The following is a 24,994-nucleotide window of genomic DNA, read 5'->3' as shown; positions in this document are numbered from 1 at the left end:
TATTGTATGGATATGCTAAAGTCTAAGAAACTAACAAAAAAAAGGAAAACAGCATCCAGAAAGGCAATTTTAATGTGTCTCTACATAAAAGGAAGTTGTGTGTCTGTTATAACTTTGTTGCGACTACAATTGATGAAGAAACAGCTACTTGTATCTCGTATATCTCTGAATACAGTAGTTACAAAATGTGCGGGACAACATTTGAAACTTGTGCCCTGTTTTACCATACCCAGCCACCAGGAGGGAGGCAGGGAGGAAATCATATTAATGAGAAGGATTTCACTCCACAACTGGTCCCTGAATCAAGTAAACTCTATACATATTTTTCTTTCTATTTTTACTCAAGTCTTTGTGTGTTATGGTAGCATCATGACTTCTCAAGGTGTCTAGGATGCATTGCCAGTGTGCAAAGCTATACACTGCCTTTCAAAACCATGACAAAAAGTTTTCTCTTTATAATCTGATATTATTGATACTGGAGAAAAAGACATAAGATATACAATGAAATTTGTATTTTGCACATTTGAGTCACCATGCTTTACTATACAATACATACATACTTGCCATTCATTTCACACATCTCTGAAAAAAATATACGTATTTGATGATGACAGCAACAGCATCACATTGCTCATATTATCCAGGATGATGATGGTTCAAGTCATATATACCAACAGTACTTGGAATCTAATTATCATCACCTCATTATTTGTTTGGAAGTTAAATACCTTCAGTCAACATCACCTGATGGATATATTGTAAAACAATGGATGATGCTGATGTCACATAAGGAGACAGCAAAGAAACCAATGAGACCTCTAAAAGTAGAAAAAAAATTTAAGTTGTTTTAAGAAGTGAATGATATACATAAGTACATATATCATTCACATGCTGATGAGGTAGTAAAAGTGTGAAGTTTGATTGGTGCACATAGTTAAAGTATTTGGAATGAATGACAAAAATTAAATGTATATCACAGTTTCAAAGATACATTAAAAGTTTGAGGGATGATAAACTACTAGCGTTCTGTTTTTGTCATTGGTCTTACAGCCAGTACCAACACAGTAATTACATGACTGCAGCCATGACAACTTTGGACTGTGCTCCTTTTTTCTTTCATTATATTCCTAGATAAGTTAGTAAGATCTTATTTAAGCTTGCTTCATGTTGAACAATAGAGCCATTTGAATATCAGATGACTGTATTTGCAAAATAATACTGTATTGGGTGACTTCAAATTTGCACATTTAGCAAAGTACCCCATACTTTTACCATTCTTGAATGGCTATGCTATATATCTAATATTCTTAAGAATACCTTACAAAAAGTAAAAAAGGTTCAGAGGATAATATTTATGGCTGGATCAACTGTTCTGCCATTAGATGACAGTGATTTCTGTAGTTTATATACAATAGTTGCCATAGTTACTGAAAATTTTGTATTATGAATATGTCATACATAAATATTGTAATGAGGCAGAGGTGATGCATCTCCACATAGCATGAAGGGTGGAGAATCCAAGCATTATGGCTTTTTTCCTACATACAAATTAAATGCCAGTGAATGCAGGTTGCTTTGTGAGGTGACTGTACAGGTAGAAAGTACCTTTGGTTTCTACCAATGCATTACAAAGGGTTCCTTTCTACCAGTTTGAAATGCTCATATTAATAATTACTCTCAACTAGTTATTATAAGTTGCTACTGGTAAGTTTTCATTATTTTCTCTCTCTCCCTATCTCTCGAGCACATATGCAAGCAATGTCACCTCATTCTTTTACATATGAGTTGCAGATGTCAACACTGTATGATAACAACAATATGGACCAACAGGATTAGCTCAATTAGGGATTTAACACATTTAATTATTGCTTTCAGTTTCCATATTATGCTTCTCATGCTTAGGTGAAAATGTTTTGTTTTTCAGTCTAGTACTGTTCTATATCCTTGAGATTCACACCATACCCTGCATGGTCCTCTATGAAGTTGGAAGAATGATGCCACAATATTCCGTGAATAACATGACATAACAGGTGACTAAGAATATTGAGCAAAGGGACTGGGGACTCTTCATCTGTATTTTCATTTTCTACAGTTAGACAATGTTATGCAAACAATATCTCAGCTACCCACCTTCTAGCAGAATATCAGCTGATATGATATAAGTAGATTGTTATTATTATTATTATTATTATTATTATCATTATTATTATTATTGTTATTATTATTATTTATTATCATCGTTAGTAGTACCTCAGTATACATCCTTAATCTGTTCCAAATCATTGAATTTGTACCAAAGAGGATCTATATCAAACCAATTTTTTTTATAAGAAAAAAAAAATTATTTAACCATTCTCTTGAAAAAAATCCTACTATGGTATATCATACAATACATTTATGGGGCTGTATAAAATCATTAAAGCACTGCTTGATACTAAAACATACCATATGATGCCACAAAACTCATGAGCATGTAAGATGCACCAAGATAAAAAATATATTTCAGAATGTAATGTTTAAATTGAGTTAGAAACAGCTGAATAAAAAGCAAGCAAACTCAATAGTAAAAATATCCTATATTGATTGCAGTAATAAAACAGCTAGTAGCTTTGTTACTGAGGTGAGCAAAGAACACAACAGACCAGCTGCCAAGATGTCAATAACACACTTGGCCTGTCACTTAATAAAACCACGTTTTCATTCTCAACTTATCCTTACATTGTGTTATGGTTGAAAATATGATATACATATAGCAGCCTTGCCTGTAATATAGTGTTACATGTAAATTTTAGAGTGTACGGGTAAAGAAAATATAAAAACTAAGCTATGGGAGGCCTCACATTCACATATAAGACAAAGGGTGATCTTTTGAGCCATTTTTATGAAAAAGATGCATCTTATATGCAGTCAAATATGGTAAGTAGAAAAGTAAATACACGAACTATGTAAATTAAAAAACCTGGCAATACTACTCCTAGGCAGTAATGACTTGTCTCAAGATGTAAACAATAGCAATTAACAGTGTCATGACTCATTTTGACCCATACAAATTCTAGCATACAAATCTTATTTCAAACAAAGGTCATGTACCGAGCATTTTTTTTTTTTTTTTTTTTTTGTACCATAATAGAACCTATACCAAGTTAGACTTATTCTAATTTGATGTATACTGAGGTACCACTGTAATATTAGTTGTTTGTAGTAGTAGTAGTAATGGTAGTAATAGTAGTATCATTGTTATTTTGTTGTTGTACCTGTATATATCATGACAGTCAGAAATATTACTATTATCACAGTAAGGGAGACAGATGGGAGTTGCTTTACACTGGAGCTGGACCACCAATATCAAGGTCAACCATGGTCTTTTTACTTGATTCACTGGTCACATCTTCTTGAGAATCAATGTGCATTCCTCTGAAAGTCTCCGGAAGAAAGCTGAAAAAATTAGAATACCTTTATATTAGCTAACAGTTATTTGTGAATAGAACTGACTCATGCCATATTTCAGTTAGTTAGTGCTATTCATACATGTCAGTGTTTCACAAAGCATCTTCCCGACTACACTGGATGTGCCAGAGATTTACATCTGAAGAGGGAGCACCACAGGATACATGTATTTTTGTACAAGATGGCATCAATGAAAAGTGTGAGAAACTGTTTTTTTTGGAAAACATTCTCTATTTCCTCTCAGTATTTTGTATACTTCCATTTTCAAATTAAATAACAATCTATTCATATTTTACATGCAACACATTAAGAAACTTGGTCTTAAAATAGATATCAATAGAAGCTAAAAATGATATTATATCAACTTCCCTACAGGAGCCATAACAAACAAGGACTTGAACAGTGTTATCATCATCACATGATTCTGTGGGATATTCACAAAGCAAAGCTAACATCAATGTTAGGATCCTTTTATAACCCCTTTATCTGAATACAATTTGTTCGAATATATACAAGAGAACTTACTTGTACATGAAGATAGCAAAGAAACACACGGAGGCAATGAAGAGAATGAAGGAAAACTCTGCCATCTCAGACTGCACAACAGGGAAGGTGAGACCAACTATCATGTTGGTGAACCAGTTGGTGGTGCCACCCACCACAATGCCCACCGACCGAGGCCCGACTGGGAAAAGTTCTGAAGTCGACATAGATTAGAGATTAAGTTAATGAGTAGGATACAAAAATGTGGTCCTGGAATTGCAGATAATCCAGAGAGTCTGATAACTTTGGATACATACAAAAATTTGAATTGCATCTCACCTGTTGCAATCATGAAGGGAATTGGTCCTAGGCCAATACCAAACACCAGTACATAGGCAAGGAGGCTGAAAATGGCAACATAGGAAGCCCAAGAGTAGGAAGGGAGAAACCACAGTGCTCCCACCAGCACACTCTGACACAGGACACACAACACCATGGAGCTCAGCAGCAGCACCCTCCGCCGGCAGTGTCTAATGCATACCACACAAGAAAGAAGATATAGGTCCAGCAATCATATCTCACTAAGAACAGCAGTTTTTAAAGTTTTCCTTTAGCAAGATTTATTTAGCTTTTAATTTTCAGATAACCAGCAAAAACATGTCAAAATGCATCAGTATCTTTATGAACATTATCAGAGGGTAATTTCACTCTTTCTCCAAGACTTTCACTTCTGAGTGTGTTTTTACCTGACAAGGGGCACTGCCAGTATGGACATGATTACATTGATGGCTCCAGCACCAATAGAGGCTCCCTGACTCTGGTACTGGTCCAACCCCGCACTCCGGAAGATTAGGGTTGAGTAATAAAAAACCTAGTGAATGAAGAGGCAGTGCTATGGTGATACTGCAGTTATAGATCATAAATATCTAGCAAAACTTATATGCAAAGTTATGATGTATATACATTTGTTTACTTATTATGTAAACCATTCGTCATACCAAAATTAATCTTGATAAGTTAATATTGTCACTTATTCAACAAAAGTACAATTATTGATACAGAAGTAGCTTTTGGCTAAAATTCTAGTTTAACAAAAAAAGTAATGAATCCTCACAGCATTAACTCCAGAGAATTGTTGTGCTGCATTAGCAAGAATGGTAAGCAGAAGAGGCATCCTGTAAGTGCTGGAGCGAAGCAGAAACATGGCACCGCAGGTGTTGCTCCTCTGGGCCTCTTTGATCTGGTGGGCAAGAGTCTTCAAGGCAGAATCCTCAACTTCCACTGCCTTGCTGTCTTTCCCTCTCAGACGTTGCAGCTCTGGCAGTAAAGACATTGTTTGGATGAAGAAACACGAAGTGCTTACAACAACCCAAAAATCTATTTGATTTGCCCTGCTTCAAGTTATTATAGGATGACATTAATACAGGACATGAGGTACTGTCCTCTAACAATTTTTTTACAGATATTATTTGTAAAATTATTGCAACCCCTGTGGATATCTCCACTAAACTTATTTTGTGAATGAACCTTCCACAAGCACACCTTGAAAACCACAACAGACACACACCTCTAAGCCCTTTGACCTCATCTTGCTCCATAGTGTAATAGAAGATTGGAGACTCAGGCAGTGCTGGATGTGCCAGGATGGCCACCACTACCAGCACCATGAAGGCACCCAACAAGAAAGGCCAGCCATTTTCAGTACCTGTGGTGGAGAGGTAATACCTGCTGTTGTTGTCACTCACTATAACTAATGCATCTATCTATTCTTTGACTTTTACAGAGTTCTAGAAATTTACTGAAGTTCATGAGTATTTCATCCCTGAGAAATTTCACATGATATTGAATGTTCCAATTGCTGATTTTGATAAGTAAACTTCAGTCTTACATAACTAACATGTAGCATTGACTTAATATAAACTAAAGATTATTGTGATTTAATGAATGACTATTGTATTTATGTTTCATAAATGAGAAAACTAAGCTTTAAGAATGCATATTCCCCCATGTTTCTTTGATATCCATGCAGTGACTAATCAATGATAAGGAAAAATGTTATATATGTTGCAATGAGGAGACAGTGGGTGAAGTATTTTTGAAATCTAGAGGGAATATGGTGACACACAGTCCATCTTTCATCCTTATGGTGCACCAGCTAGCATTTACTCTCAAGACACAAGGAAGAAGACTGGCATTGGAATCTCATCTGAATTCTCCTTTTTATTCATAAAAGGACTTAATTAAGGTTACTGAGTTTGAGTTTTCTGCTCAAAATGAATATATATATATATATATATATATATATATATATATATATATATATATATATATATATATATATATATAGAGAGAGAGAGAGAGAGAGAGAGAGAGAGAGAGAGAGAGAGAGAGAGAGAGAGAGAGAGAGATTTTCAAAATAAATTTTTAACAACTTGGCATGCATGGTTTATTAACCAGGAAGTTACAAAAGTTTTTTTTCTAAGACACTTAAATTAATAATAATATAGGAGTGATGAGTTTGCACTCTCCATAGCATGTGGAGAATGCTAAAAATCAAGAACTATACATGATTCATGTTAAAAATGATGTCATTGTTAACCCTTTCCTTTACTTGCAGAGCTGCTTGGTTTTATCTCCTCAGCAGGAGCTAAGGATAAGGGCAAGCAGGATGAACAACAAGCCAATACCAGAGAAGAGCAATAATGTATAGCATCTGAAAAACTCACCCAAAATGCTGTCCAATCCCAATACCTGAGAGAGGAGGATGCCGGTAGTCAAACCCAGAGGAAACACAACCCCCATCACTCCCTTGAGCTCAGCTGGTGCTACTTCAGACAGGTATGTTGGGACAATACAGGTTGCTAGGCCTGAGGGAAAGAGTGGTTAGGAAGATTCCTTTGGATACTCATGCACTCTCATACATTCACAGAAATGTATGCTTAAGACACTGATTATGTAAAATAGCATAAGACAAGGAACAAAACCTGGAGAGAAAGAAAATTGTTCTTTTAAAGTATCATCTGTCAGGAGTACACACTGCAGTGTCGTATATATATATATATATATATATATATATATATATATATATATATATATATATATATATATATATATATATATATATATATATATATATATATATATATATATATATATATATATATATATATATATATATATATATATATATATATATATATATAGAGAGAGAGAGAGAGAGAGAGAGAGAGAGAGAGAGAGAGAGAGAGAGAGAGAGAGAGAGAGAGAGAGAGAGAGAGAAATATATATGCACACACACACACAACATCAGTTGACATTTCATCCTTCATCTGAAAGTGCACAAAACATCAGAGAAATCTTTAGGCATATCACACACAAATATTTCTATGAAAAAGAGAACTTTCATACAGTGCCCATCATCTCCACCCTAGTAACTCTTTCCTGTCAGTCTTGTGATGAGGAGTCCTATTCTCTTAACAAAACAGCAAATGTTGTAGCCTATAGTTCATCACCTATAGTAAATTTAAGAATGTAAAGTGCAACTATCCTTACAAGCTTTCTTGGAAATACTGTACCTTTGGAGAGTAATTACCTGTGGCTGTCTTAACTGATCCAGAGACAATTCTCGGGACACTATAATACTCAGCAACGCTCACCAGAATCTTTATTGTAACATATCCACTGTATAAACAACCAGTCTATCTATTCTTGAAATGAGCATGTCCCACGATGCATCTGTACAGGATACACATATGAGGTCTTGGTTAATCCAGGGAGAGATGTTAAGACATACACATGTACAATGTACACTGTCATATCCAGTAGTTGAGGTCTACTTTCATTCAAATGTTATCCATTAATGTTTCACTACCATTCACTGATCATCAATACAGTGATAAGCAAATGCAGAAGGATATCAGCTGGAGATTATACCAGGCAAACTCATTTACATCCCTCTGTTTCAATATAGGTGTTATATCACTGACATCCATGTTATTGAACCATAATGATGATATCCATGTTACTGAACCATAATGAATACAAAGGATGCTTGGTCATGGTGATGAGGAACATTCTCCATGTTTGCATATGCTTTCCAACACTGCACTCATTCTATATTTCATTACCTCCATTATAGTCCTGCTATCCTAAATGCTATTCTTTATTAGCCATAGGATGTAGAAAACAACTTTCCTGTAATGAAAACTTGTCAGACATATAGTTTCATTGTGTACATTTGTGCTTATGAATTACATTCTGAAAATGCCAAAAATTTCATATAGGTATTCTGCTTTCAGTAACTGTGATCAAGTTACTGTACCAGCAGAATTGGACTCAGGTGACACATTTCTAATGGAACATATTAAGACACCAACAAAAAGCTGTAATACAATATCAAGTTTTAATTTTTGCTTTATACTAACACATTACGTACAGTAAGAATAATGAAGACCATAGGTAAAAGCAAATGAAGGCTGGCATAATTACATCAATCTAAGAAGGAGTCTTTCACATTATTTTGATGGTTTATATTATATAATTTTTTAAGATGGTGGTATACATCAATGCATATATGACCATGTTTAAGTAAAGAGATAGTGTTACAAGTGAATGTAGTCTTCTTGTACTTCACAAAAAGGCAAATGCAGTAGCCTTATTCCAGAATAGGGAAATATGGTAATTCACCATAGAGAAGTAATTGTGTATGTATTGATGCACATATTCCTTTTATTTCACAATAAGATAAATGCATGGGTTATGTGGAGAAACATCTCTCCTTTTGTGACAGATGAAAGTGTTGTCATGTTTACTCATCTTATTCTTCTCAGATCAGAAACACGTATGTATCAGATTTATTTATTTTTTTTTTTTTGCAGTCAAGTGTACATAGTATTATTGAATTATTGAATTATGTCTATATTACCAATACATTTACTCAACTTTACTTATGACTTGAAGAAACCCTCAAGTTTTACCAAAAAATATTGCAAGTACGTATATAATTTATATGCATAGATCAAGACAATTTCTGCATATCACAATAATTTGTAAAGCAAATGCAGGTCTGTCTACACTACTCTTTAATAAGAGCAAAAATAATACTTACAATTCTAACCAATATTTTCTCTCTTTATAGAAGAGATACAAAATACAGACACTGTGATAGCATATCATATCATTCCATGCAACATGCCAGTACACTACACCTTATTATCAGTAATCAGATGTTGGCCAGAGTAATAAGTGTTAGTAAAGGCACCATGAGCTGGTAATTTGCAGAACCAGTCACTAGAGATTGAGTAAAGGTGTTGATTTTTACCTGTGCAGAAACCAGACATGAACCTGCCAATCACCAGCATCTCCACAGATCCGATGAATTTACAAAACATGAGGAAGATGCCTGAGATGAGGCACAGTAGATGATTCACTAGTAGAGATTTCTTCCTGTCAGAGAAATGGGAAATATTCAGTGCCATAGATGAAATAGACAGCAAAGAGAATAATAACCATGTAGGCCAACATGGTAAACATGGATGTGTAAGCACTAATCATGATACATGCCTGTAACTCCACATCTCAGTGAAGCTGGTGGATTGAGTTTCCCTACACGTGATCAAAGAGAGAGAGAGAGAGAGAGAGAGAGAGAGAGAGAGAGAGAGAGAGAGAGAGAGAGAGAAGGAAGGCAGTCATGTAAGTGGTAGATGTAGATGTGAAAGTTCAAAATGCATCTCACCTTCCCATAGTGTCTGCAAGACGGCCACCAAGCAAGGTACCAGCAATGGCACCCCCGATGAAGAGAGAAACCACCACTGCCCACACTGATACTTCAACCTTCTCTGTCATCTCCAGCTCATAAACATTCATCACCACTTGGCGCACCCATTGTCGAATTATCTGAGGGTGTATGACAGGAGAAGAGTTTGAAGGTGTAAGGGGATAAAACTGTGAATTATAATGCTTCTGATGAATGCAGAATCTGGCAGAACACAAAACATTCTTGAGACATTAGTCACCCAGTTCTTGCAGATTATTTTCATATCTTGAAAATGACTGAAAAACAGGGCTGGGCAGGAACCGGTTAGATTAATCATAATCGTCATTTTGTTTAAAGTGCTTTCCCTTATGGCAGTGGTTCCCAACCTGTGGTACCATCAGGTTGGTACCATCGGTAGTGGTATGTGAAGGTCTTCCTGGTGGTACATAAAAACTTTTGAGATCATATGGGATTTTTAGTTAAATTTATTAATTTGATGCTCAGAAAAATATTACTGCCTTACACAAGATAATCTGGCATCGATTAGCTAGTTGCGAAGAAACATATGCATCCCTCACATTAAACTGAGTTGTGTTCCTCATTTGTAATTCATTTGTGTGTTCTACTTATGAATAAATTGATATATACTGGAATTTACCTACATGACCTCCAAATGATACTTGCTTAGGAAAAGTTTGGGAACCACTGCTTTATAGAGTTAGATTGGTATGGAATAATTTCCACTTTTTGCAGCAATAGATCGACTATCTCTTCCCTGATGTTCATTATTCTTACATATTAATTACTCCACACACCATCTCCAGATTCTCTTAGGTTTTCTTTCAAGTTTCTTTCTATACTAACTGTATTCTCTACTAACTTCTATATTAATTGTGTTCATTCTCCCATTTTCATTCATACACTAGGGATGGGCAAAGTACAGGATTTCAAATAACCACCAGTACCATATGGGTATCAACTTAATTACCCGTGATACCTGGCACCGCTACCCACTGTGGATGGCAAGGGTTGGGACACAAATGATTGAAAGGTAGATAACGTACTAGTCTAGCATTTCATATGCCATGGTCAAATATTCCCGCTATCGCTTACTTTTGATACTGTGAGAGAAGGGTAACATGGTGTCCAGCTGCCTGAGTGATGTTACCACCTCATGGCCCCTGCCAACTTGCTCCAGCCTGTAGATCTCAATACTTTTTCATATATTTCATAACTATTTTATTAGGCATCTATGGTATGTTTTTTTTTGATGAATGTTTTGTTGAAGTGCTTCCCACATCTCGGTTTTGTAAATATGTGGCATTTAGTGGTGTTTTATGACATAAATATTAACCAGCTCCACGTTCAAATTTCATTACACTGCCAATTATATTTTTTTCATTTTTCATTTCAAGCTAAATCTGGGCCTTTATGGGTTTCATAGAATCACCTATTGCTCTTTTAAATTAATCAAATATTTGATGTTTGAAGTGTGTTTAGTCCGGTTGAACGTTACTATATATATATATATATATATATATATATATATATATATATATATATATATATATATATATATATATATATATATATATATATATATATATATATATATATATATATATATATATATATATATATATATATATATATATATATATATATATATCCTACTTTTTGCATTTCTAGCTGGTGGTTTAGCTTATTCTAAAATGTCTTAAAAGGTAGCTCAGACTCTGCAAAGTGTGAAATAAAAAAAAAATTGTAGGACTTTACAAGAATTATTTATGAGTTTAAATTTTAACTTTTTTTTTTTTTTTACTTATATTTTTTATGCATTCACTTCTGGTTCTGAGTATCTTTTGAAAGCATGAGAAGATAGTTGATATTGTCTAATGTATTTCTATGTACATATGAAGTTGATATGGATGGACGTTTTAGTAGTTTTTTTTTTTTTTTGTGAAAATGTTGTATAATACCTTTTTTCCATACTTGATTAATTTAAGCATTACTTTAACACTCCATTAGTTGGTGACTTTTTGATATGGCAAATAGGATACTAAGTATTTATCAAGTCATAGAATAACAGGCATTCAGCCATTGCTTGATTTTTTCTACAGATATATATATATTTTTTATTATCTAGGTAATTTAGCCGAGTTACCACTGTTCCCGCTCTCTCCGATGACGTCACAGCCAAGATGGTGACTCATCATATCTCTTGGCGGGCATCTCTTTCTTTTGGCTAATAACTAGTGGTTTATATGTGTTTCTAGGTTCAGGTGTATATATGAAAATAGTGTAAAGAAGAAGAAAGTTGAAATAAAGGAGGAGGAAGAGGAAGAAGGATGAAAGGTAAGAGGAAGAGGAGGATCTAAGCCACAATACTTAATTAACTCTCCCTCCACTTCTTCAATATTTTGCGTAAAATCTAATATTTTCTATTTTTTTTTTTTTTTTGTGTGTGTTTCTAGGTTCAGGTAGATACTGCTAAAGGAAGAAAATAAAGAATGAGAATTAAAGGAGGAGGAAGAGGAAAAGTGAAGAAAGGGAGGCGGAAGAGGAGGAGCCAAGCCACAATATTCAACTGTCTTCCTTCAAGGGAGACAGTTGAATATTGTGGCTTGATTACAAGAGGGGCAAGATTACAAAAGAGTCCCTTGTAATCTTGTCATTCTTTATTTCTTTATTTTTTCTTTATTTTTCATTTTTATGCTTTTTTTTTTTTTTTTTTTTTTTGTGGGGGAATATACTTTTTGAGTTTTAAGCAGTGTAAAATGCACACTTTCCACTAAACATAGCCAATTAGTAGCAAGGCAAGAGAGCGTTAATCTCCAGACATGCTCACCCAAGAAGAGTTTGTTTCTTTAGCGTTTGTAAACAGAGTACAGTGTTTCAGCCTTTAAAATTTTAACAACAGAGCATGTGTGTCAGTGTCATGTACTGCAGGCCAGACAGCCTTAAATCGCTGTTGAGATAACAACAATTACATATTCTTTACTTGGCAATTATTTATTTCGTATCAAAATTTCTTGCAGGGACACTCATTTTTTTGCTTAATTTAGTAAACGAATATCACAAATCCGTTGCTTGGAACCGACGACCATCCCGGTGTTATTTCATTGCACTGAACATTTATTTATTTATTTTGATTTATACTATGTGGACTTCTCACGGAAATTTATGGGCTAAAGGGGATACTTTTTAGGGTACCTCCTATCTCAAAGCCCACCCGCTAGGAAACCGTTGCCCAGAGTGAGGAAGCTCAACCTACACTCTGACCGTGGACAGGATTCGAACCCGTGTGCTTGGAGACCCCTCAGACCCCAAAAGCACGCATGGTTCCACTGTACCACGGCGGCTTCACAAATTACCTTAAATACCTTCTACCTTGCCTCGCTACCTGGCCAAACATTTATGCGTAGCTTACTTAAACTTTTATCACATTATAACTAGACGTAATTCAGGCCAACATGTGTGTGTGTGTGTGTGTGTGTGTGTTACCAACAACTGAATTCACCATCCTCCAGTTGTTTTATTAACTTTTTTTCACATATCATAATAGTTTAGTTTGTCTTCATATTGAATAACTAATATATCTATTTCGATTTGAGGTATGAATACCTCACATATTTATACTATTGATATTCGAATAGACAATTTCAAAGCTTCATATTCCAAGCAGCTGGCATCGTTATTATAGTGTGTGTGTGTGTGTGTGTGTGTGTGTGTGTGTTTGCTCTAAAACAAGGACAAAAGAGAATAATGAAAGACTCGCCGGATTCAAACCAGTAATAATGGAATTGGATATTTTTGTTTTTATCTCCACTTTGTTTCTTTATCTAAGTGAACTGTATTTCATCTGTTTTCCTCTATGATGATATTTTCTCAGAGAGAGAGAGAGAGAGAGAGAGAGAGAGTACCTGCTCCTGACATTTGGCACTCGCATGTTACTATCTCAGTGTGCCAAAGAAGGGTGCCAAAGCGTCTGTTGGTGAAAGAAAAATGCCATTATTTGTCTTTGTTACGACAATTTCTGGTGCGTATAAAACTCTCTCTCTCTCTCTCTCTCTCTCTCTCTCTCTCTCTCTCTCTCTGCTATATTTAATGTCAATGTTAATTACAATGTCTACTCACCCACACCCTTTACTATTCGGCCGCCACACTCCTTATAATAAATTGATAGTCAAGAGGAAGGCTTAGCGTGAAGGGAGGGATAGGAAACAGTGATAGTGATGTGCATTTTTGTTATATAATCTACGCCTTCCTCCTCTGAATAACATCGATCTATTTATGATGAATATTTTCAGGTCCCGTCTTCATAACTGTACGTATGTAGGTGCGCAGTCATCTCATTTACTTCGTGTGTGTGTGTAATTCACTGTTTGATCTGCTGCAGTCTCTGACAAAACAGCCAGACGTTACCCTACGGAACGAGCTCAGAGCTCATTATATCCGATCTTGGGATAGGTCTGAGACCAGGCACACACCACACACCGGGACAACAAGGTCACAACTCCTCGATTAACATCCCGTACCTACTCACTGCTAGGTGAACAGGGGCTACACGTGAAAGGAGACATACCCAAATATCTCCACCCGGCCGGGGAATCGAACCCCGGTCCTGCGTGTGTGTGTGTGTGTGTGTGTGAGAGAGAGAGAGAGAGAGAGAGAGAGAGAGAGTCACTTACTTCCTGCGGAGTGTTTATGACACCTAGACAGTAGCCAGCAGGAACTGAAGATCCCAGGAGACTGGCTGCCACAGCAAGCACCAGCAGGGGTGTCACGTAGCCCGGGGACGTGCCTGCCTGCAGAAAAAAAAAAAATGTTAGGCATGGCATATGTCACCTGTTCTCGTCTACATATTTGTGCTTAAGAATTATAGTGTACTATAAAACAAGAGTGAGTGAGTTTGTTTACTATGATTTGATGTGGAAAGAGGGGAAAAAGGGCCATGTCTGAATGATCTGTGTGTGTGTGTGTGTGTTACGGGACGTAACTTGAGAGGTTGTGTGTGGGCTTGCTGTTCCTATGTGCAGTGTGAGATGTGATCTCAGTTGTACCAGGAGATAGCTCATTAGGAACAGCATGGAGAACGGCTGGCTGGGTGACCAGCAAACGACCATGGTAATTACACACGATATATCTTTTCCTCTCATGGCACTTATTTTCTAATCTCTCTCTCTCTCTCTCTCTCTCTCTCTCTCTCTCTCTCTCTCTCTCTCTCTCTCTCTTTCCAAGGCAAACCTAATGCTACCGCTAGTGGTGGTAGTGATGGTGGGAGAGGGAGAAGTGACTGGTGGAGGTCGTGTATTGATCGGGCAGCAGCTGATATGGGACGAGGCCGGGGTGTGAGGTGTGGTCATGCTCCTCTGCTTTCCTGCCATCCTAAACAAGAGGAAGCATAATGTTCTCATTACATGTGTGTTTACGTGACTGCCCGCGTGTTGTGCAAACATCCTTTCGTGGCACAGCTTCTGTTTTGGATGTTGATGTTGTTATTGTTGTTGTTAATGTTGCTGTTGCTTCTGCTGCTGCCGTGTGTGTGTGTGTGTGTGTGTGTGTGTGTTGTATCTGTTCTACATATCTTTGGTTGGTAGATGTTATCGTTATGACGGAGTAGAGTGCGGCTTGGGGAGTGTTGCCGGTCTTGGTATGCAGATATACAGGTCATGGCCTTAGACTCATTGTGGGGTATTCACGTGGGAGTTTCATCGCGCTTCACTACACACACACACACACACACACACACGGTAGCTCAGTGGTTAAAGCGCTGGCTTCACAAGCCAGAGGACCGGGATTCGATTCCCCGGCCGGGTGGAGATATTTGGGTGTGTCTCCTTTCACATGTAGCCCCTGTTCACCTAGCAGTGAGTAGGTACGGGATGTAAATCGAGGAGTTGTGACCTTGTTGTCCCGGTGTGTGGTGTGTGCCTGGTCTCAGGTCTATCCGAAGATCGGAAATAATGAGCTCTGAGCTCGTTCCGTAGGGTAACGTCTGGCTGTCTCGTCAGAGACTGCAGCAGATCAAACAGTGAAACAAACAGTGAAACACACACACACACACACACACACACACACACACACAAAGATAAAACAGACGACGTAGATAAGATAAGAATATACTAACTATAGACTAACCAGAGTTGCAATCGACATATGCCATGAGTGGGTGTGTGTAAGTTCCTATCTTTGTGAGTTAAGGAATGAAAGATTACGATCAAGATTTTTGTTATCTTAAGAGAGAGAGAGAGAGAGAGAGAGAGAGAGAGACTTATTATGCTTGCCCTTCAGATTCCTCCTCGTCTACCTCCCTCCCACAGTTTTGCAACATGACAACACTAACACATCTTCTTTAACGTCTGTCATTGTAATACTGAACAGTCGCCTTTTTCGAACAGCTCGGCTATGCTACTGTTGCTCTATTGCTCCTATGTACTAGCCGGTCACCTAACCTCCTCTTCACCCCCCTTCTCTCTCTCCTAACATTTTGGAGGGTTAAATAATCGCGATGAGATATTACGTAATCTTATTCTGGTTGTCTACCCGTCTGCCAGACCATCAACCTCTCCTACTTGATTTACGTTAGAGAGAGAGAGATACGAAACGTTTTCGTATTGTTCATTCAACACTAGGCTTGTGAATCGTTCGTATAATCCAAGACTCCTCACTTGCGTTCTTGTCTTTGTTGAGTCGCCTGCTGTCACGTGACGCTTTGATGCCAAAACGCTGTAATTACTTAATCGTTTCAGCTCATTTAGTAGTTAGCGTCCAGCCGTCTGCTACTTCGTGGTTGTCTATGCATATTTCGGTCATATGCACACAAGCTCTCTCTCTCTCTCTCTCTCTCTCTCTCTCTCTCTCTCTCTCTCTCTCTCTCTCTCGTGCCCACCACTTAAGAAAGACAAAGGGCTGCTTAGTTTTTCTTTGAATGTACGCGGGCTAGTGGAAATGTTGGCCAATCCTTACGTCATCGAGCCACATTACCAAGATGAAGTAGGTGATGCAAGATATCCAGCTAGAATGCGTGACTACGAGAGGCTGCTCGGATGGCGTACATGAGGAGTAAATCTTAAAAGAGATTAGGTAGTATACTCTCAGTACCAGATAATAAAGACAGGTGTTAAGTAGTTGAGTGAGTAGAACATGCCACGCGCTGAACAGATGACAATAATTGGACGGCTGCAATCTCGGGGATGGTCAAAGAAGGTTCAGACGAAGTAGACTGACATGAACTAGACGGCGAGGTGTGCTGTGCTAGGATGTCGTGAAACAGACGAGCAGCTGATGGAGATGAGAGAAGGTTGGAATGAAATCTTCCCTGCCGTGGTGAAAACGCAAGCAGATTGTGTGTGCTGTGTGCATGAGAGAGAGAGAGAGAGAGAGAGAGAGAGAGAGAGAGAGAGAGAGAGAGAGAGAGAGAGAGAGAGAAATATGGATATCTATCATACAGGCGTGATAGAAGTCACATATAAGAGTCATCCTTGTGTAAGTGACTGTGTTTCACGAGTAGTTTGTATCATACTCTTGCACAGCCAAAGGAGGCGCACACTCTTGACCCTCCAGTACAGCATAGATTTAGCAGGTACAAGATACACTGAGACCTTTACAGTACGAAGCACGACAACAGAAACCACCAGTTTTCAGATGAACACAGAAAAGGTGTGTTTTATCTGCATGGTGGTCATTAATTCGGCCACGACCTGTGCTCTGTCATATAAAACTTGGAGGTGAGAATAAATGTGATAAGAGGTGAAGGGCTATGGGATGCCGCCTTTGCCAAGATCAGTATACCTGTGCCGCGTCCTCACTACGTGCAGGGTATAGGCAGCAGGGCGCTGAACAGAACAATAAGTAGTGGTGTTGTATAAATAGCGGCGGGCGTTTACCTTTTCGTTAGCTTGGCTGGCGAGGAACGGCTTGGCGGAATCACTCTCCTGCTTCACCAGTATTTTCTCAGACATCCTCGGTGGTGGTAACTGCAGAGTCTTTACAAATGACGCCAATCCTAAGACGTATTTCTTTCTTCTGTTTGAGATGAAATGTCAAGAACTGTGGTGAACACGTGGCACAGCGGGATCGATGAGTGAGGCGCCGAGGAGCGTGGGTGTGTGTTGTGTTGAGCCACCGAACATCCCCACCCTTCCGCGCCTCCGCCAATACTAGCTGTCGCTGAGCAGTGAGACTGAGCGGCGAGCGCCGACTCCAGAGGAGACTCAGTCAGCGCTAACTGCTGACTAAGTGACATGTTTGCTGTACTTCTTCGGTCCCACAGCCAGTTCAAACCAGCTCATTGAGTAAGGCGTTAGCGTAGCAACAACAACCCTGTGTGCAATCCTGGATTATTATTCACTCTTATTTGCTGAGAGTGAGAAAGCTGCAGACTGCCTGAGGGTTGTTGGTCGCTGTGTGTGGCAACGACAGATATGCACAGGAGAGTGGGCAGTTACAGGAGAGTAGGATGCTTGGGGATGGGAGACAGACTAGGGACGTCTCTACCAATCCTTATAATGCATCCGAACCACTTCTTATGCAAGGGAGATGCTAGGGTCAGCTATGGTGTTCCTCAGTGGAACTCTCTAATTCGTCTCTCACACTATACGCATGTTCGTGTTCATTCTACTTCATCACTTTCAAGTTGTTGTTGCTAATATTACTGTGATGATGTTGATACTGTTGTCGTTATTGTTGTTGTTGTTGTTTTTACTGCTACTGCTGCCGTTGTTGTGCCAGTGGTGGTGATGGTGGTGATATGGCCCACACATGTTCCTATCCCTGGATTATCACAATCTCTCTCTCTCTCTCTCTCTCTCTCTCTCTCTCTCTCTCTCTCTCTCTCTCTCTCTCTGTGTGTGTGTGTGTGTGTGTGTGTGTGTGTGTGTGTGTGTGTGTGTGTGTGTGTGTGTGTGTGTGTGAATACCTAATATTTTTCTTGACATGTTCACCGCTGCGTACCAGCAGAAGGTGGCAGACATCAATAATCGCCTGTCAGTGGTGCAATTACGATGCCACGTGTGTGTGTAATCACCATTGTGATAATGACTTCTGAGTCCTTTCTGTTCCAGAAAACAAATTTCAAATATGAAAGAGCTAGACATTCAGCCACGTACAGTTCTCGGAGACACTGTGCCACCGTGACGAGTGTCTAGCTGCCTTTGACCACGGAACATTATGTCTTCATGTGTGTGCATCAAGCGCAGGTTGTTGTTGATGTAAAATTTCAAGTGATGTGGTATAAATGTTTCAGAAGAAAGTTAATTGTTGTTATGTGCACCAGAGGTTTTTGACAGCAATTCCCTTCCGTCAGTAATATGTATTTGAGAAGAAGATATCACTGCATTAACGACATTAATTCTTGGGTCACTGTATTGACTTACAGGAGAGTAACTGACCCACCAGTGCTTATGAATAAAGAATTATCAATAACAATAATAATGATGATGATAATGATAATAATAATAATAATAATAATAATAATAATAATAATAATAATAATAATAATAATAATAATAATAATAATAATAATAATAATAATAATAATAATAATAATAATAATAATAATAATAATAACAATAATGCTAATAATAATAATGTCAGTAACAACAATAATGATATTAGTAATGATAATGATGATAACAATGATAATGATAATAATAACAATAATGAGATTAATAATAGTAATAATAATAATAATAATAATAATAATAATAATACTTATTATTAATATTGTTATTATTTTTTGTATTATTATTATTATTATTATTATTATTATTATTATTATTATTATTATTATTATTATTATCATTATAATAATGATAATAATAGTAACAATAGTAATAATGATAATAATAATAATAATAATAATAATAATAATAATAATAATAATAATAATAATGATAATATCAATAATAACATTAATAATGATATCAATGATAACAATATAAAAATGTTGATAAAAATAAGAATAGGGGAAGGAAGAAAAATAAAAAAGATTATTCAATAAATTAAATAGATAAATAATTAATGCAACAATTATCATGACCATGTGATGCTTAGATGGGGCACACTCGAAGGCCCACAGTCATTATAACAATTACAGTACCACACAGGTGCTACCCAGCCAAGGTTCACAGGCGTTTCTTAGAGGAAGAATAAGAGGAGGTCATGACAGGAATAAAGATTCATCATTCATAAGTATAGTTACAAACACACACACACACACACACACACACACACAGAGAGAGAGAGAGAGAGAGAGAGAGAGAGAGAGAGAGAGAGAGAGAGAAAGTTTGTCAGGACACGTCGTTGTTTCAGCTGCTGCTTGAGGTGCGTGATCTGATCCTTGAGTCTCGTCCAAACCTATTATTTCGACTATTTTTAACATCCTCAAGTGGAATTTATTAGGGTTTTCAAAGATGCTTTCATGACTATAATGATAGCTTATCAAGATTCCCGCTCTGTTATTAGGGAGGAACGTTTATGAAAATCCACTCATTACATTGCGTGACCTTGGGAGTGCTTTTATGGACCCGTGGCGTGCAGTGACATCAGCAGGTAATGTATGGGCAGCCCGTGGTACGTAATTCATTTGTTTCATATTCCTTTCACATTGTTTCAGTTTGGTATGTTTTTATACACATTCTCTCTCTCTCTCTCTCTCTCTCTCTCTCTCTCTCTCTCTCTCTCTCTCTCAGCGGTTCATTTTGTTCCATCATAAGTTCAGATGCGCAGTGCTGTAACTGAAAATACCAAATCATATCTTTTGGGATATGTTGTTTCATATCCAACAAATACTCAACAAAACTGTCACGTTATTCAATAAAAACCGTGATTCAGGTTCAAGGGAAACTATTAGGTCGTTGGGCGGCTGAACTTAGGTCGTTGCTCTCCACTTACCCCTGCTCTAGCAAAGGACAATAACTTCATGATAGAATTTGGAACCAGTATGAATGAAATACGTGTGCCGGAATATATATATATATATATATATATATATATATATATATATATATATATATATATATATATATATATATATATATATATATATATTATAGTGTATATTTGTTAGAAATTATTATATGCAAAAATACATAAAATAAACACAAACTTACAACGAAAATAGAATTAAATAATGAAGAAAAATGTTGGGAAAAATAAACTGGTAAATGAAATAATAAAGTAAGTGAAACTTAAACATATTTTGACTTAATACCTAATTCAGGTTGATGGCTGAATAGAAAAAAAAATTCAAATTATAGTCAAGTGGTGGTGAAGGTCGAGCTTAGCGAGCGTGTGCGAGATCTTGAAGCATTTGTTCATGTTTTCATGTGCAATATGCCATTATTCATCCATCACATCAATGTCAGTTACCAAAGCATGCCAACGCTAATTGAAAATTTACCTGCACCAACCAGTAATCTGCTAACCAGTAGGCTCTAGCTTTCCTAACACTAAGTCGCTAAACTGATAAAGAATTCGCGAAAGCTAATGTTAACTGTTAACTGGTAACTTTATTGCACGAATAAACTTTTGGTTTTGTATTTTGTCTATCAAGCTCGTAAAAACACAACTAAAGCTAGGGGATTAAATTGGAAGGATTAATTGGAGTTATACGAAGAATAGTTTCCAGGCAGGTTATTTGAAAATCTGGACGTCAGTCTCATCAGCTGCTGCGTTATTCAGTAGATACGAATTTTGGATTGTAATCTCAAACGTTTCTGCGTCTTATCTCAGATATATTTAACAGATTATACTTACCAACATCTGGCTAAGATGACTGGCTGCTTTCTTGCATTGGTCTATAAAATTGTCAATGATTTTTTTTCTGTGTGTAATTTACCTCCTCCTCGGTCGCCTGCTGGTCACCCAGCCAGTCTTTCCCATTACGGAGCGAGCTCAGAGCTCATAGAGCGATCTTCGAGTAGGACTGAGACCACATCAACACACAACACACACCGGGAAAGCGAGGCCACAACCCTCGAGTTACATCCCGTACCTATTTACTGCTAGGTGAACAGGGGCCCGTTTGCCTCGCCGCTTACCGGGATGTGTGTGTGTGTGTGTGTGTGTGTGTGTGTGTGTGTGTGTGTGAGCTTACCATATGAAAAATTTGAGTTGGGCAATATTTAATTAATAAGGCGGCGGTGGTGGACTGGTATAAGCTGCTTGCTGCACCGTACTCGGCTCTCTACTGACTGGAGGCAGTGCGCGCTGCATGTTGCCGATGCTCTTTGCTCACCTATTATCTGAGTCACATATGCAGCAGCACGTTCCTCAGATGAAGTAATGACTTAAGTTGGTGTAGCTGTTACTTTTGTTGCTAACGGAGATAGTTATAATGAAAAAAAAAAAAAAATCAGCTGTCGCGATTATGACCTGTGGTGGACATGTCTGGTGTTCTGACTTTCAGAGGGTTTTAACATCCGAGCATGGGAAAGGGGGATCGACATGGAATGGAGCTGAGAAAGGTGAGATCTAATACAAGTCACGGCTTCTGACAAATGATATTTACCTATTCAAATCCCTTTAGTTGGCATGTTACTCTAGGTAAAAATTAGGGTAGGAATGCCACTTCATCAAGTATGAAGCCGTCTGTGCATATGAAGACGTACGTATATAAGGGTGCTGCAAAAAATGCTGCTGCTACGAGTCCCCTCGACCTGTTTCATTTCTTGTTTCAATAACATGGACAGATAGACTGAAAGCTAAAGTGCTCGACGGACAGACAAATAGATATGGACCAAGAGCATGTCTCTTTTCCACCCAACCTTCCAACTTATGATCTCAGCTGGATGAACTTATCGGAAGATTAGGAAGATTCCGTGTGACGGGCGGTGCAGTAAAAGGAAGGAGATAAACTAACCATGGGCGTGTCTAGGATATTTTTCTTCGGTGGGGCCAGATAGGGGCACAATCTGTAGAGGGGTGGTATATTGTATTGACATATAAAAAAGGTTTTAAATGTCTTCCGACACCCTCTGATTTTAGGTGACAGTAAAAACCTGTGCGTCAAATTAACTATTTTCAAATAGTTGCAATACAGGCATAATGCGGCATAAAAATTTATTAAAAATAATTTTGAATAACATCAAAACACATATGTGGAAAATATATGTTACAATTACTTTAGCACACTTTTTTTTTTCTCCCAAAGTCTGGTAGGTAGGGGAGGCCAGGTGAGGGGGACAATCAAATATCAGGGGCAGCCAATGCCAACCCCAGCCAACCCTGTGGCCCCGCCCTTGAAACTAACAATTCATGCTTTTCGGCTAGACATCCACCATCTCTCCTTCAAGTACGCCTTGCATATGTCTGTTCCATGTTTGGGGATGGGCCGGTGTCACATGCCAAAGTGTGGCAAGCTCCTATCTCCTTCTTTGTTGTCTACTTTTGTAACAATGAAGTTATCTAGCTGGGGCTCTCAAAATATATTTTCGGAATTGCCTTAGATGATGATGAAAATTACTTTAGATCCAAGCACTTTACCTCAAATTATATATATATATATATATATATATATATATATATATATATATATATATATATATATATATATATATATATATATATTTTTTTTTTTTTATCTTTGTATACACTTCCCTAATGCGGATACAAAAATATGATTAGATAAGGAATGTAATAACAAACACCAATAACATATTCAATTATACTGTTTCAGTGTTATATTTTGAAGAGTGGGATATTAAGACATGCATTGTTTATGACAGATGGTTCTCAACCTGGGATACTTAGATGGCTAGGGCAGGATTCACTAAACATTTACATATTTCGTAATTACCATTCCATACTGAGTTTGTGTCAGTACTAAATTAACATTCTGTTCGGTGTCACATTACTGGCGGGTTCGGTCGATGGTCTTATCACTCATTGGTTCTTAACGAGAATAAGGTTGAGAACCCCTGGCTTATGAAAACGAAATACCGATATACACATCTTACAGAGATCAGTAATAATGAGTTACGTAAGTTATAGGCAACGCAACAGCCAGGGTCATAATTATGACACTGAGATTAATAATAAGAATGTCTCGCTCATAACAAGACATAAAGCAATGGTAAATTATAACGATGCATTTGAAACTACTGTAAGTAATGGAAAATAGAGCATTCAAGATCCTAAAAAGATATACACATTATACGGGGGTACCAACAGTGTTTTTGATGGGAAGTTATCAAACAAGTGTCAGTACTACAATTACTTCATAATTACTTTTGAGACGCTCAGATTACCCCAGAATTACCTAAAAATCTCATTACCTCAGAATTATCTTAAGAGTGGTGAAATTACATTAAACTGAGGTAATTAACTAAAAAAAATGAGAGCCCTGAAGCCATCCATCTCTCTCTCTCTCTCTCTCTCTCTCTCTCTCTCTGTTGTTCTTATTATTTTATCATTAGTTCTGCTACTGTTCTTCCCCCATTCCTCCTCCTTTTGAGCCAGCTAGCCAGGTAGGCGGCGGGCGGGTGTCATTGTGGCACCGTTAGTCCGTAGTCCGTGTCTGTAGTCACGGGCAGCGAGTAAACATGGCTGGCAAGACACAGGCTGATAGTGCACCTACTATATTGCAAATTTTCAAGACTATGGAGTACGGACCAGCCCGAGAGGATGACAAAATAGCTAAGGTACATGAGTGGCTCTATGAGTGAAAGTGTTGGATGGTGACAGTCTTGTATAATGAAAGGCTTAGGAGTGGAAAGAAGCGGGGTCGGTCAGGGAGGGAAGTAGTGAAGGGTTTCTCCTGTGTTCCTTATATAATGTGATGAAGACTGATTACCTTCTGTCCATTTTCTTGTTTTTGTTAGATAGCATAGTTGGATGTGATGGAGGTGCCCTTCTTTTGTAGATGTTTATTAAGTGTATGGTAGCATTATGTAGGGTTCAGTGTCGGTGAAGGCCACAGCCAACGCCCTGAGGCAGACCACTGTCAAGACATGTTCTTTTGTGGTCTTTCTTATTGAATATAATTGCATTATTCTTACGTTGATATTGAAATAAGTTTTGAAACAAGGACAATGTTAAGTTTAGATGAATTCAGGTAATTAATTCCGCTGCTGATCACTACATTGTGCATATCACCATTGGTGGGGCTTGGTAGGTTTTTCTAAACAAAGATAGCTTGGAAATTAAATCTTGTGTAATTATTTGTAATACTTTCCCTCCAAACAAGCTTGAGGCCATGTAAGGAATCAGAGGTTTGGGTTGGGATAAAAAATCAGCAAAATATTTGGTGTTGAAAAGTCAATGGTAATTCACTTAATATTCTGAAAATTTCTAACCTAACCTATC

The 24,994-nt window shown here is 37.5% G+C and overlaps 2 protein-coding genes across 4 annotated transcripts in view; one reads left to right on the top strand and one right to left on the bottom strand.

The window, feature by feature from the left end:
• Window positions 1-495: 495 nt before the first annotated feature.
• On the bottom strand, window positions 496-21,896 carry LOC123511573 (solute carrier family 2, facilitated glucose transporter member 5-like). 3 transcript variants are annotated; one of them, XM_045267589.1, is made up of 11 exons: window positions 21,786-21,896; window positions 14,377-14,493; window positions 9,665-9,825; window positions 9,251-9,375; window positions 6,657-6,797; window positions 5,498-5,635; window positions 5,045-5,247; window positions 4,677-4,801; window positions 4,270-4,460; window positions 3,973-4,144; window positions 496-3,435 (listed from the first exon to the last, which is right to left on the bottom strand). In XM_045267589.1, the coding sequence occupies exons 1-11, from the start codon at window positions 21,786-21,788 to the stop codon at window positions 3,321-3,323; spliced, it is 1,491 nt and encodes a 496-aa protein (XP_045123524.1). In that variant the 5' UTR covers window positions 21,789-21,896; the 3' UTR covers window positions 496-3,320. The 3 variants fall into 3 exon arrangements, with proteins under 3 accessions (XP_045123524.1, XP_045123523.1, XP_045123525.1); XM_045267588.1 differs by lacking the exon at window positions 21,786-21,896 and adding an exon at window positions 17,575-17,892; XM_045267590.1 differs by lacking the exons at window positions 14,377-14,493; window positions 21,786-21,896 and adding an exon at window positions 17,575-17,894.
• A 2,283-nt stretch (window positions 21,897-24,179) lies between these two features.
• Window positions 24,180-24,994, top strand: part of LOC123511224 (aldehyde dehydrogenase family 16 member A1-like) — a 50,875-nt gene continuing 50,060 nt past the window's right edge. The window contains exon 1 of the mRNA XM_045266921.1: window positions 24,180-24,330. Within this exon, the coding sequence (XP_045122856.1) occupies window positions 24,232-24,330 (99 nt within the window). The 5' untranslated portion in view covers window positions 24,180-24,231. The remainder of the gene's footprint in view (window positions 24,331-24,994) is intronic.

Source organism: Portunus trituberculatus, chromosome 31 (assembly GCF_017591435.1).
Source record: "Portunus trituberculatus isolate SZX2019 chromosome 31, ASM1759143v1, whole genome shotgun sequence".
Taxonomy (NCBI): domain Eukaryota; kingdom Metazoa; phylum Arthropoda; class Malacostraca; order Decapoda; family Portunidae; genus Portunus; species Portunus trituberculatus.
This window is presented reverse-complemented; position numbering and strand designations above follow the sequence as displayed.

Coding starts and splice junctions, on each gene's coding strand:
- LOC123511573 (XM_045267588.1), bottom strand. CDS start 17,649: ATGTCTGAGAAAATACTGGTGAAGCAGGAGAGTGATTCCGCCAAGCCG. Junction 4,802..5,044: donor AATTCTCTGGAGTTAATGCT/GTGAGGATTCAT, acceptor TTCATTCACTAG/GTTTTTTATTACTCAACCCT. Junction 4,461..4,676: donor CTGGCAGTGCCCCTTGTCAG/GTAAAAACACAC, acceptor GGTATGCATTAG/ACACTGCCGGCGGAGGGTGC.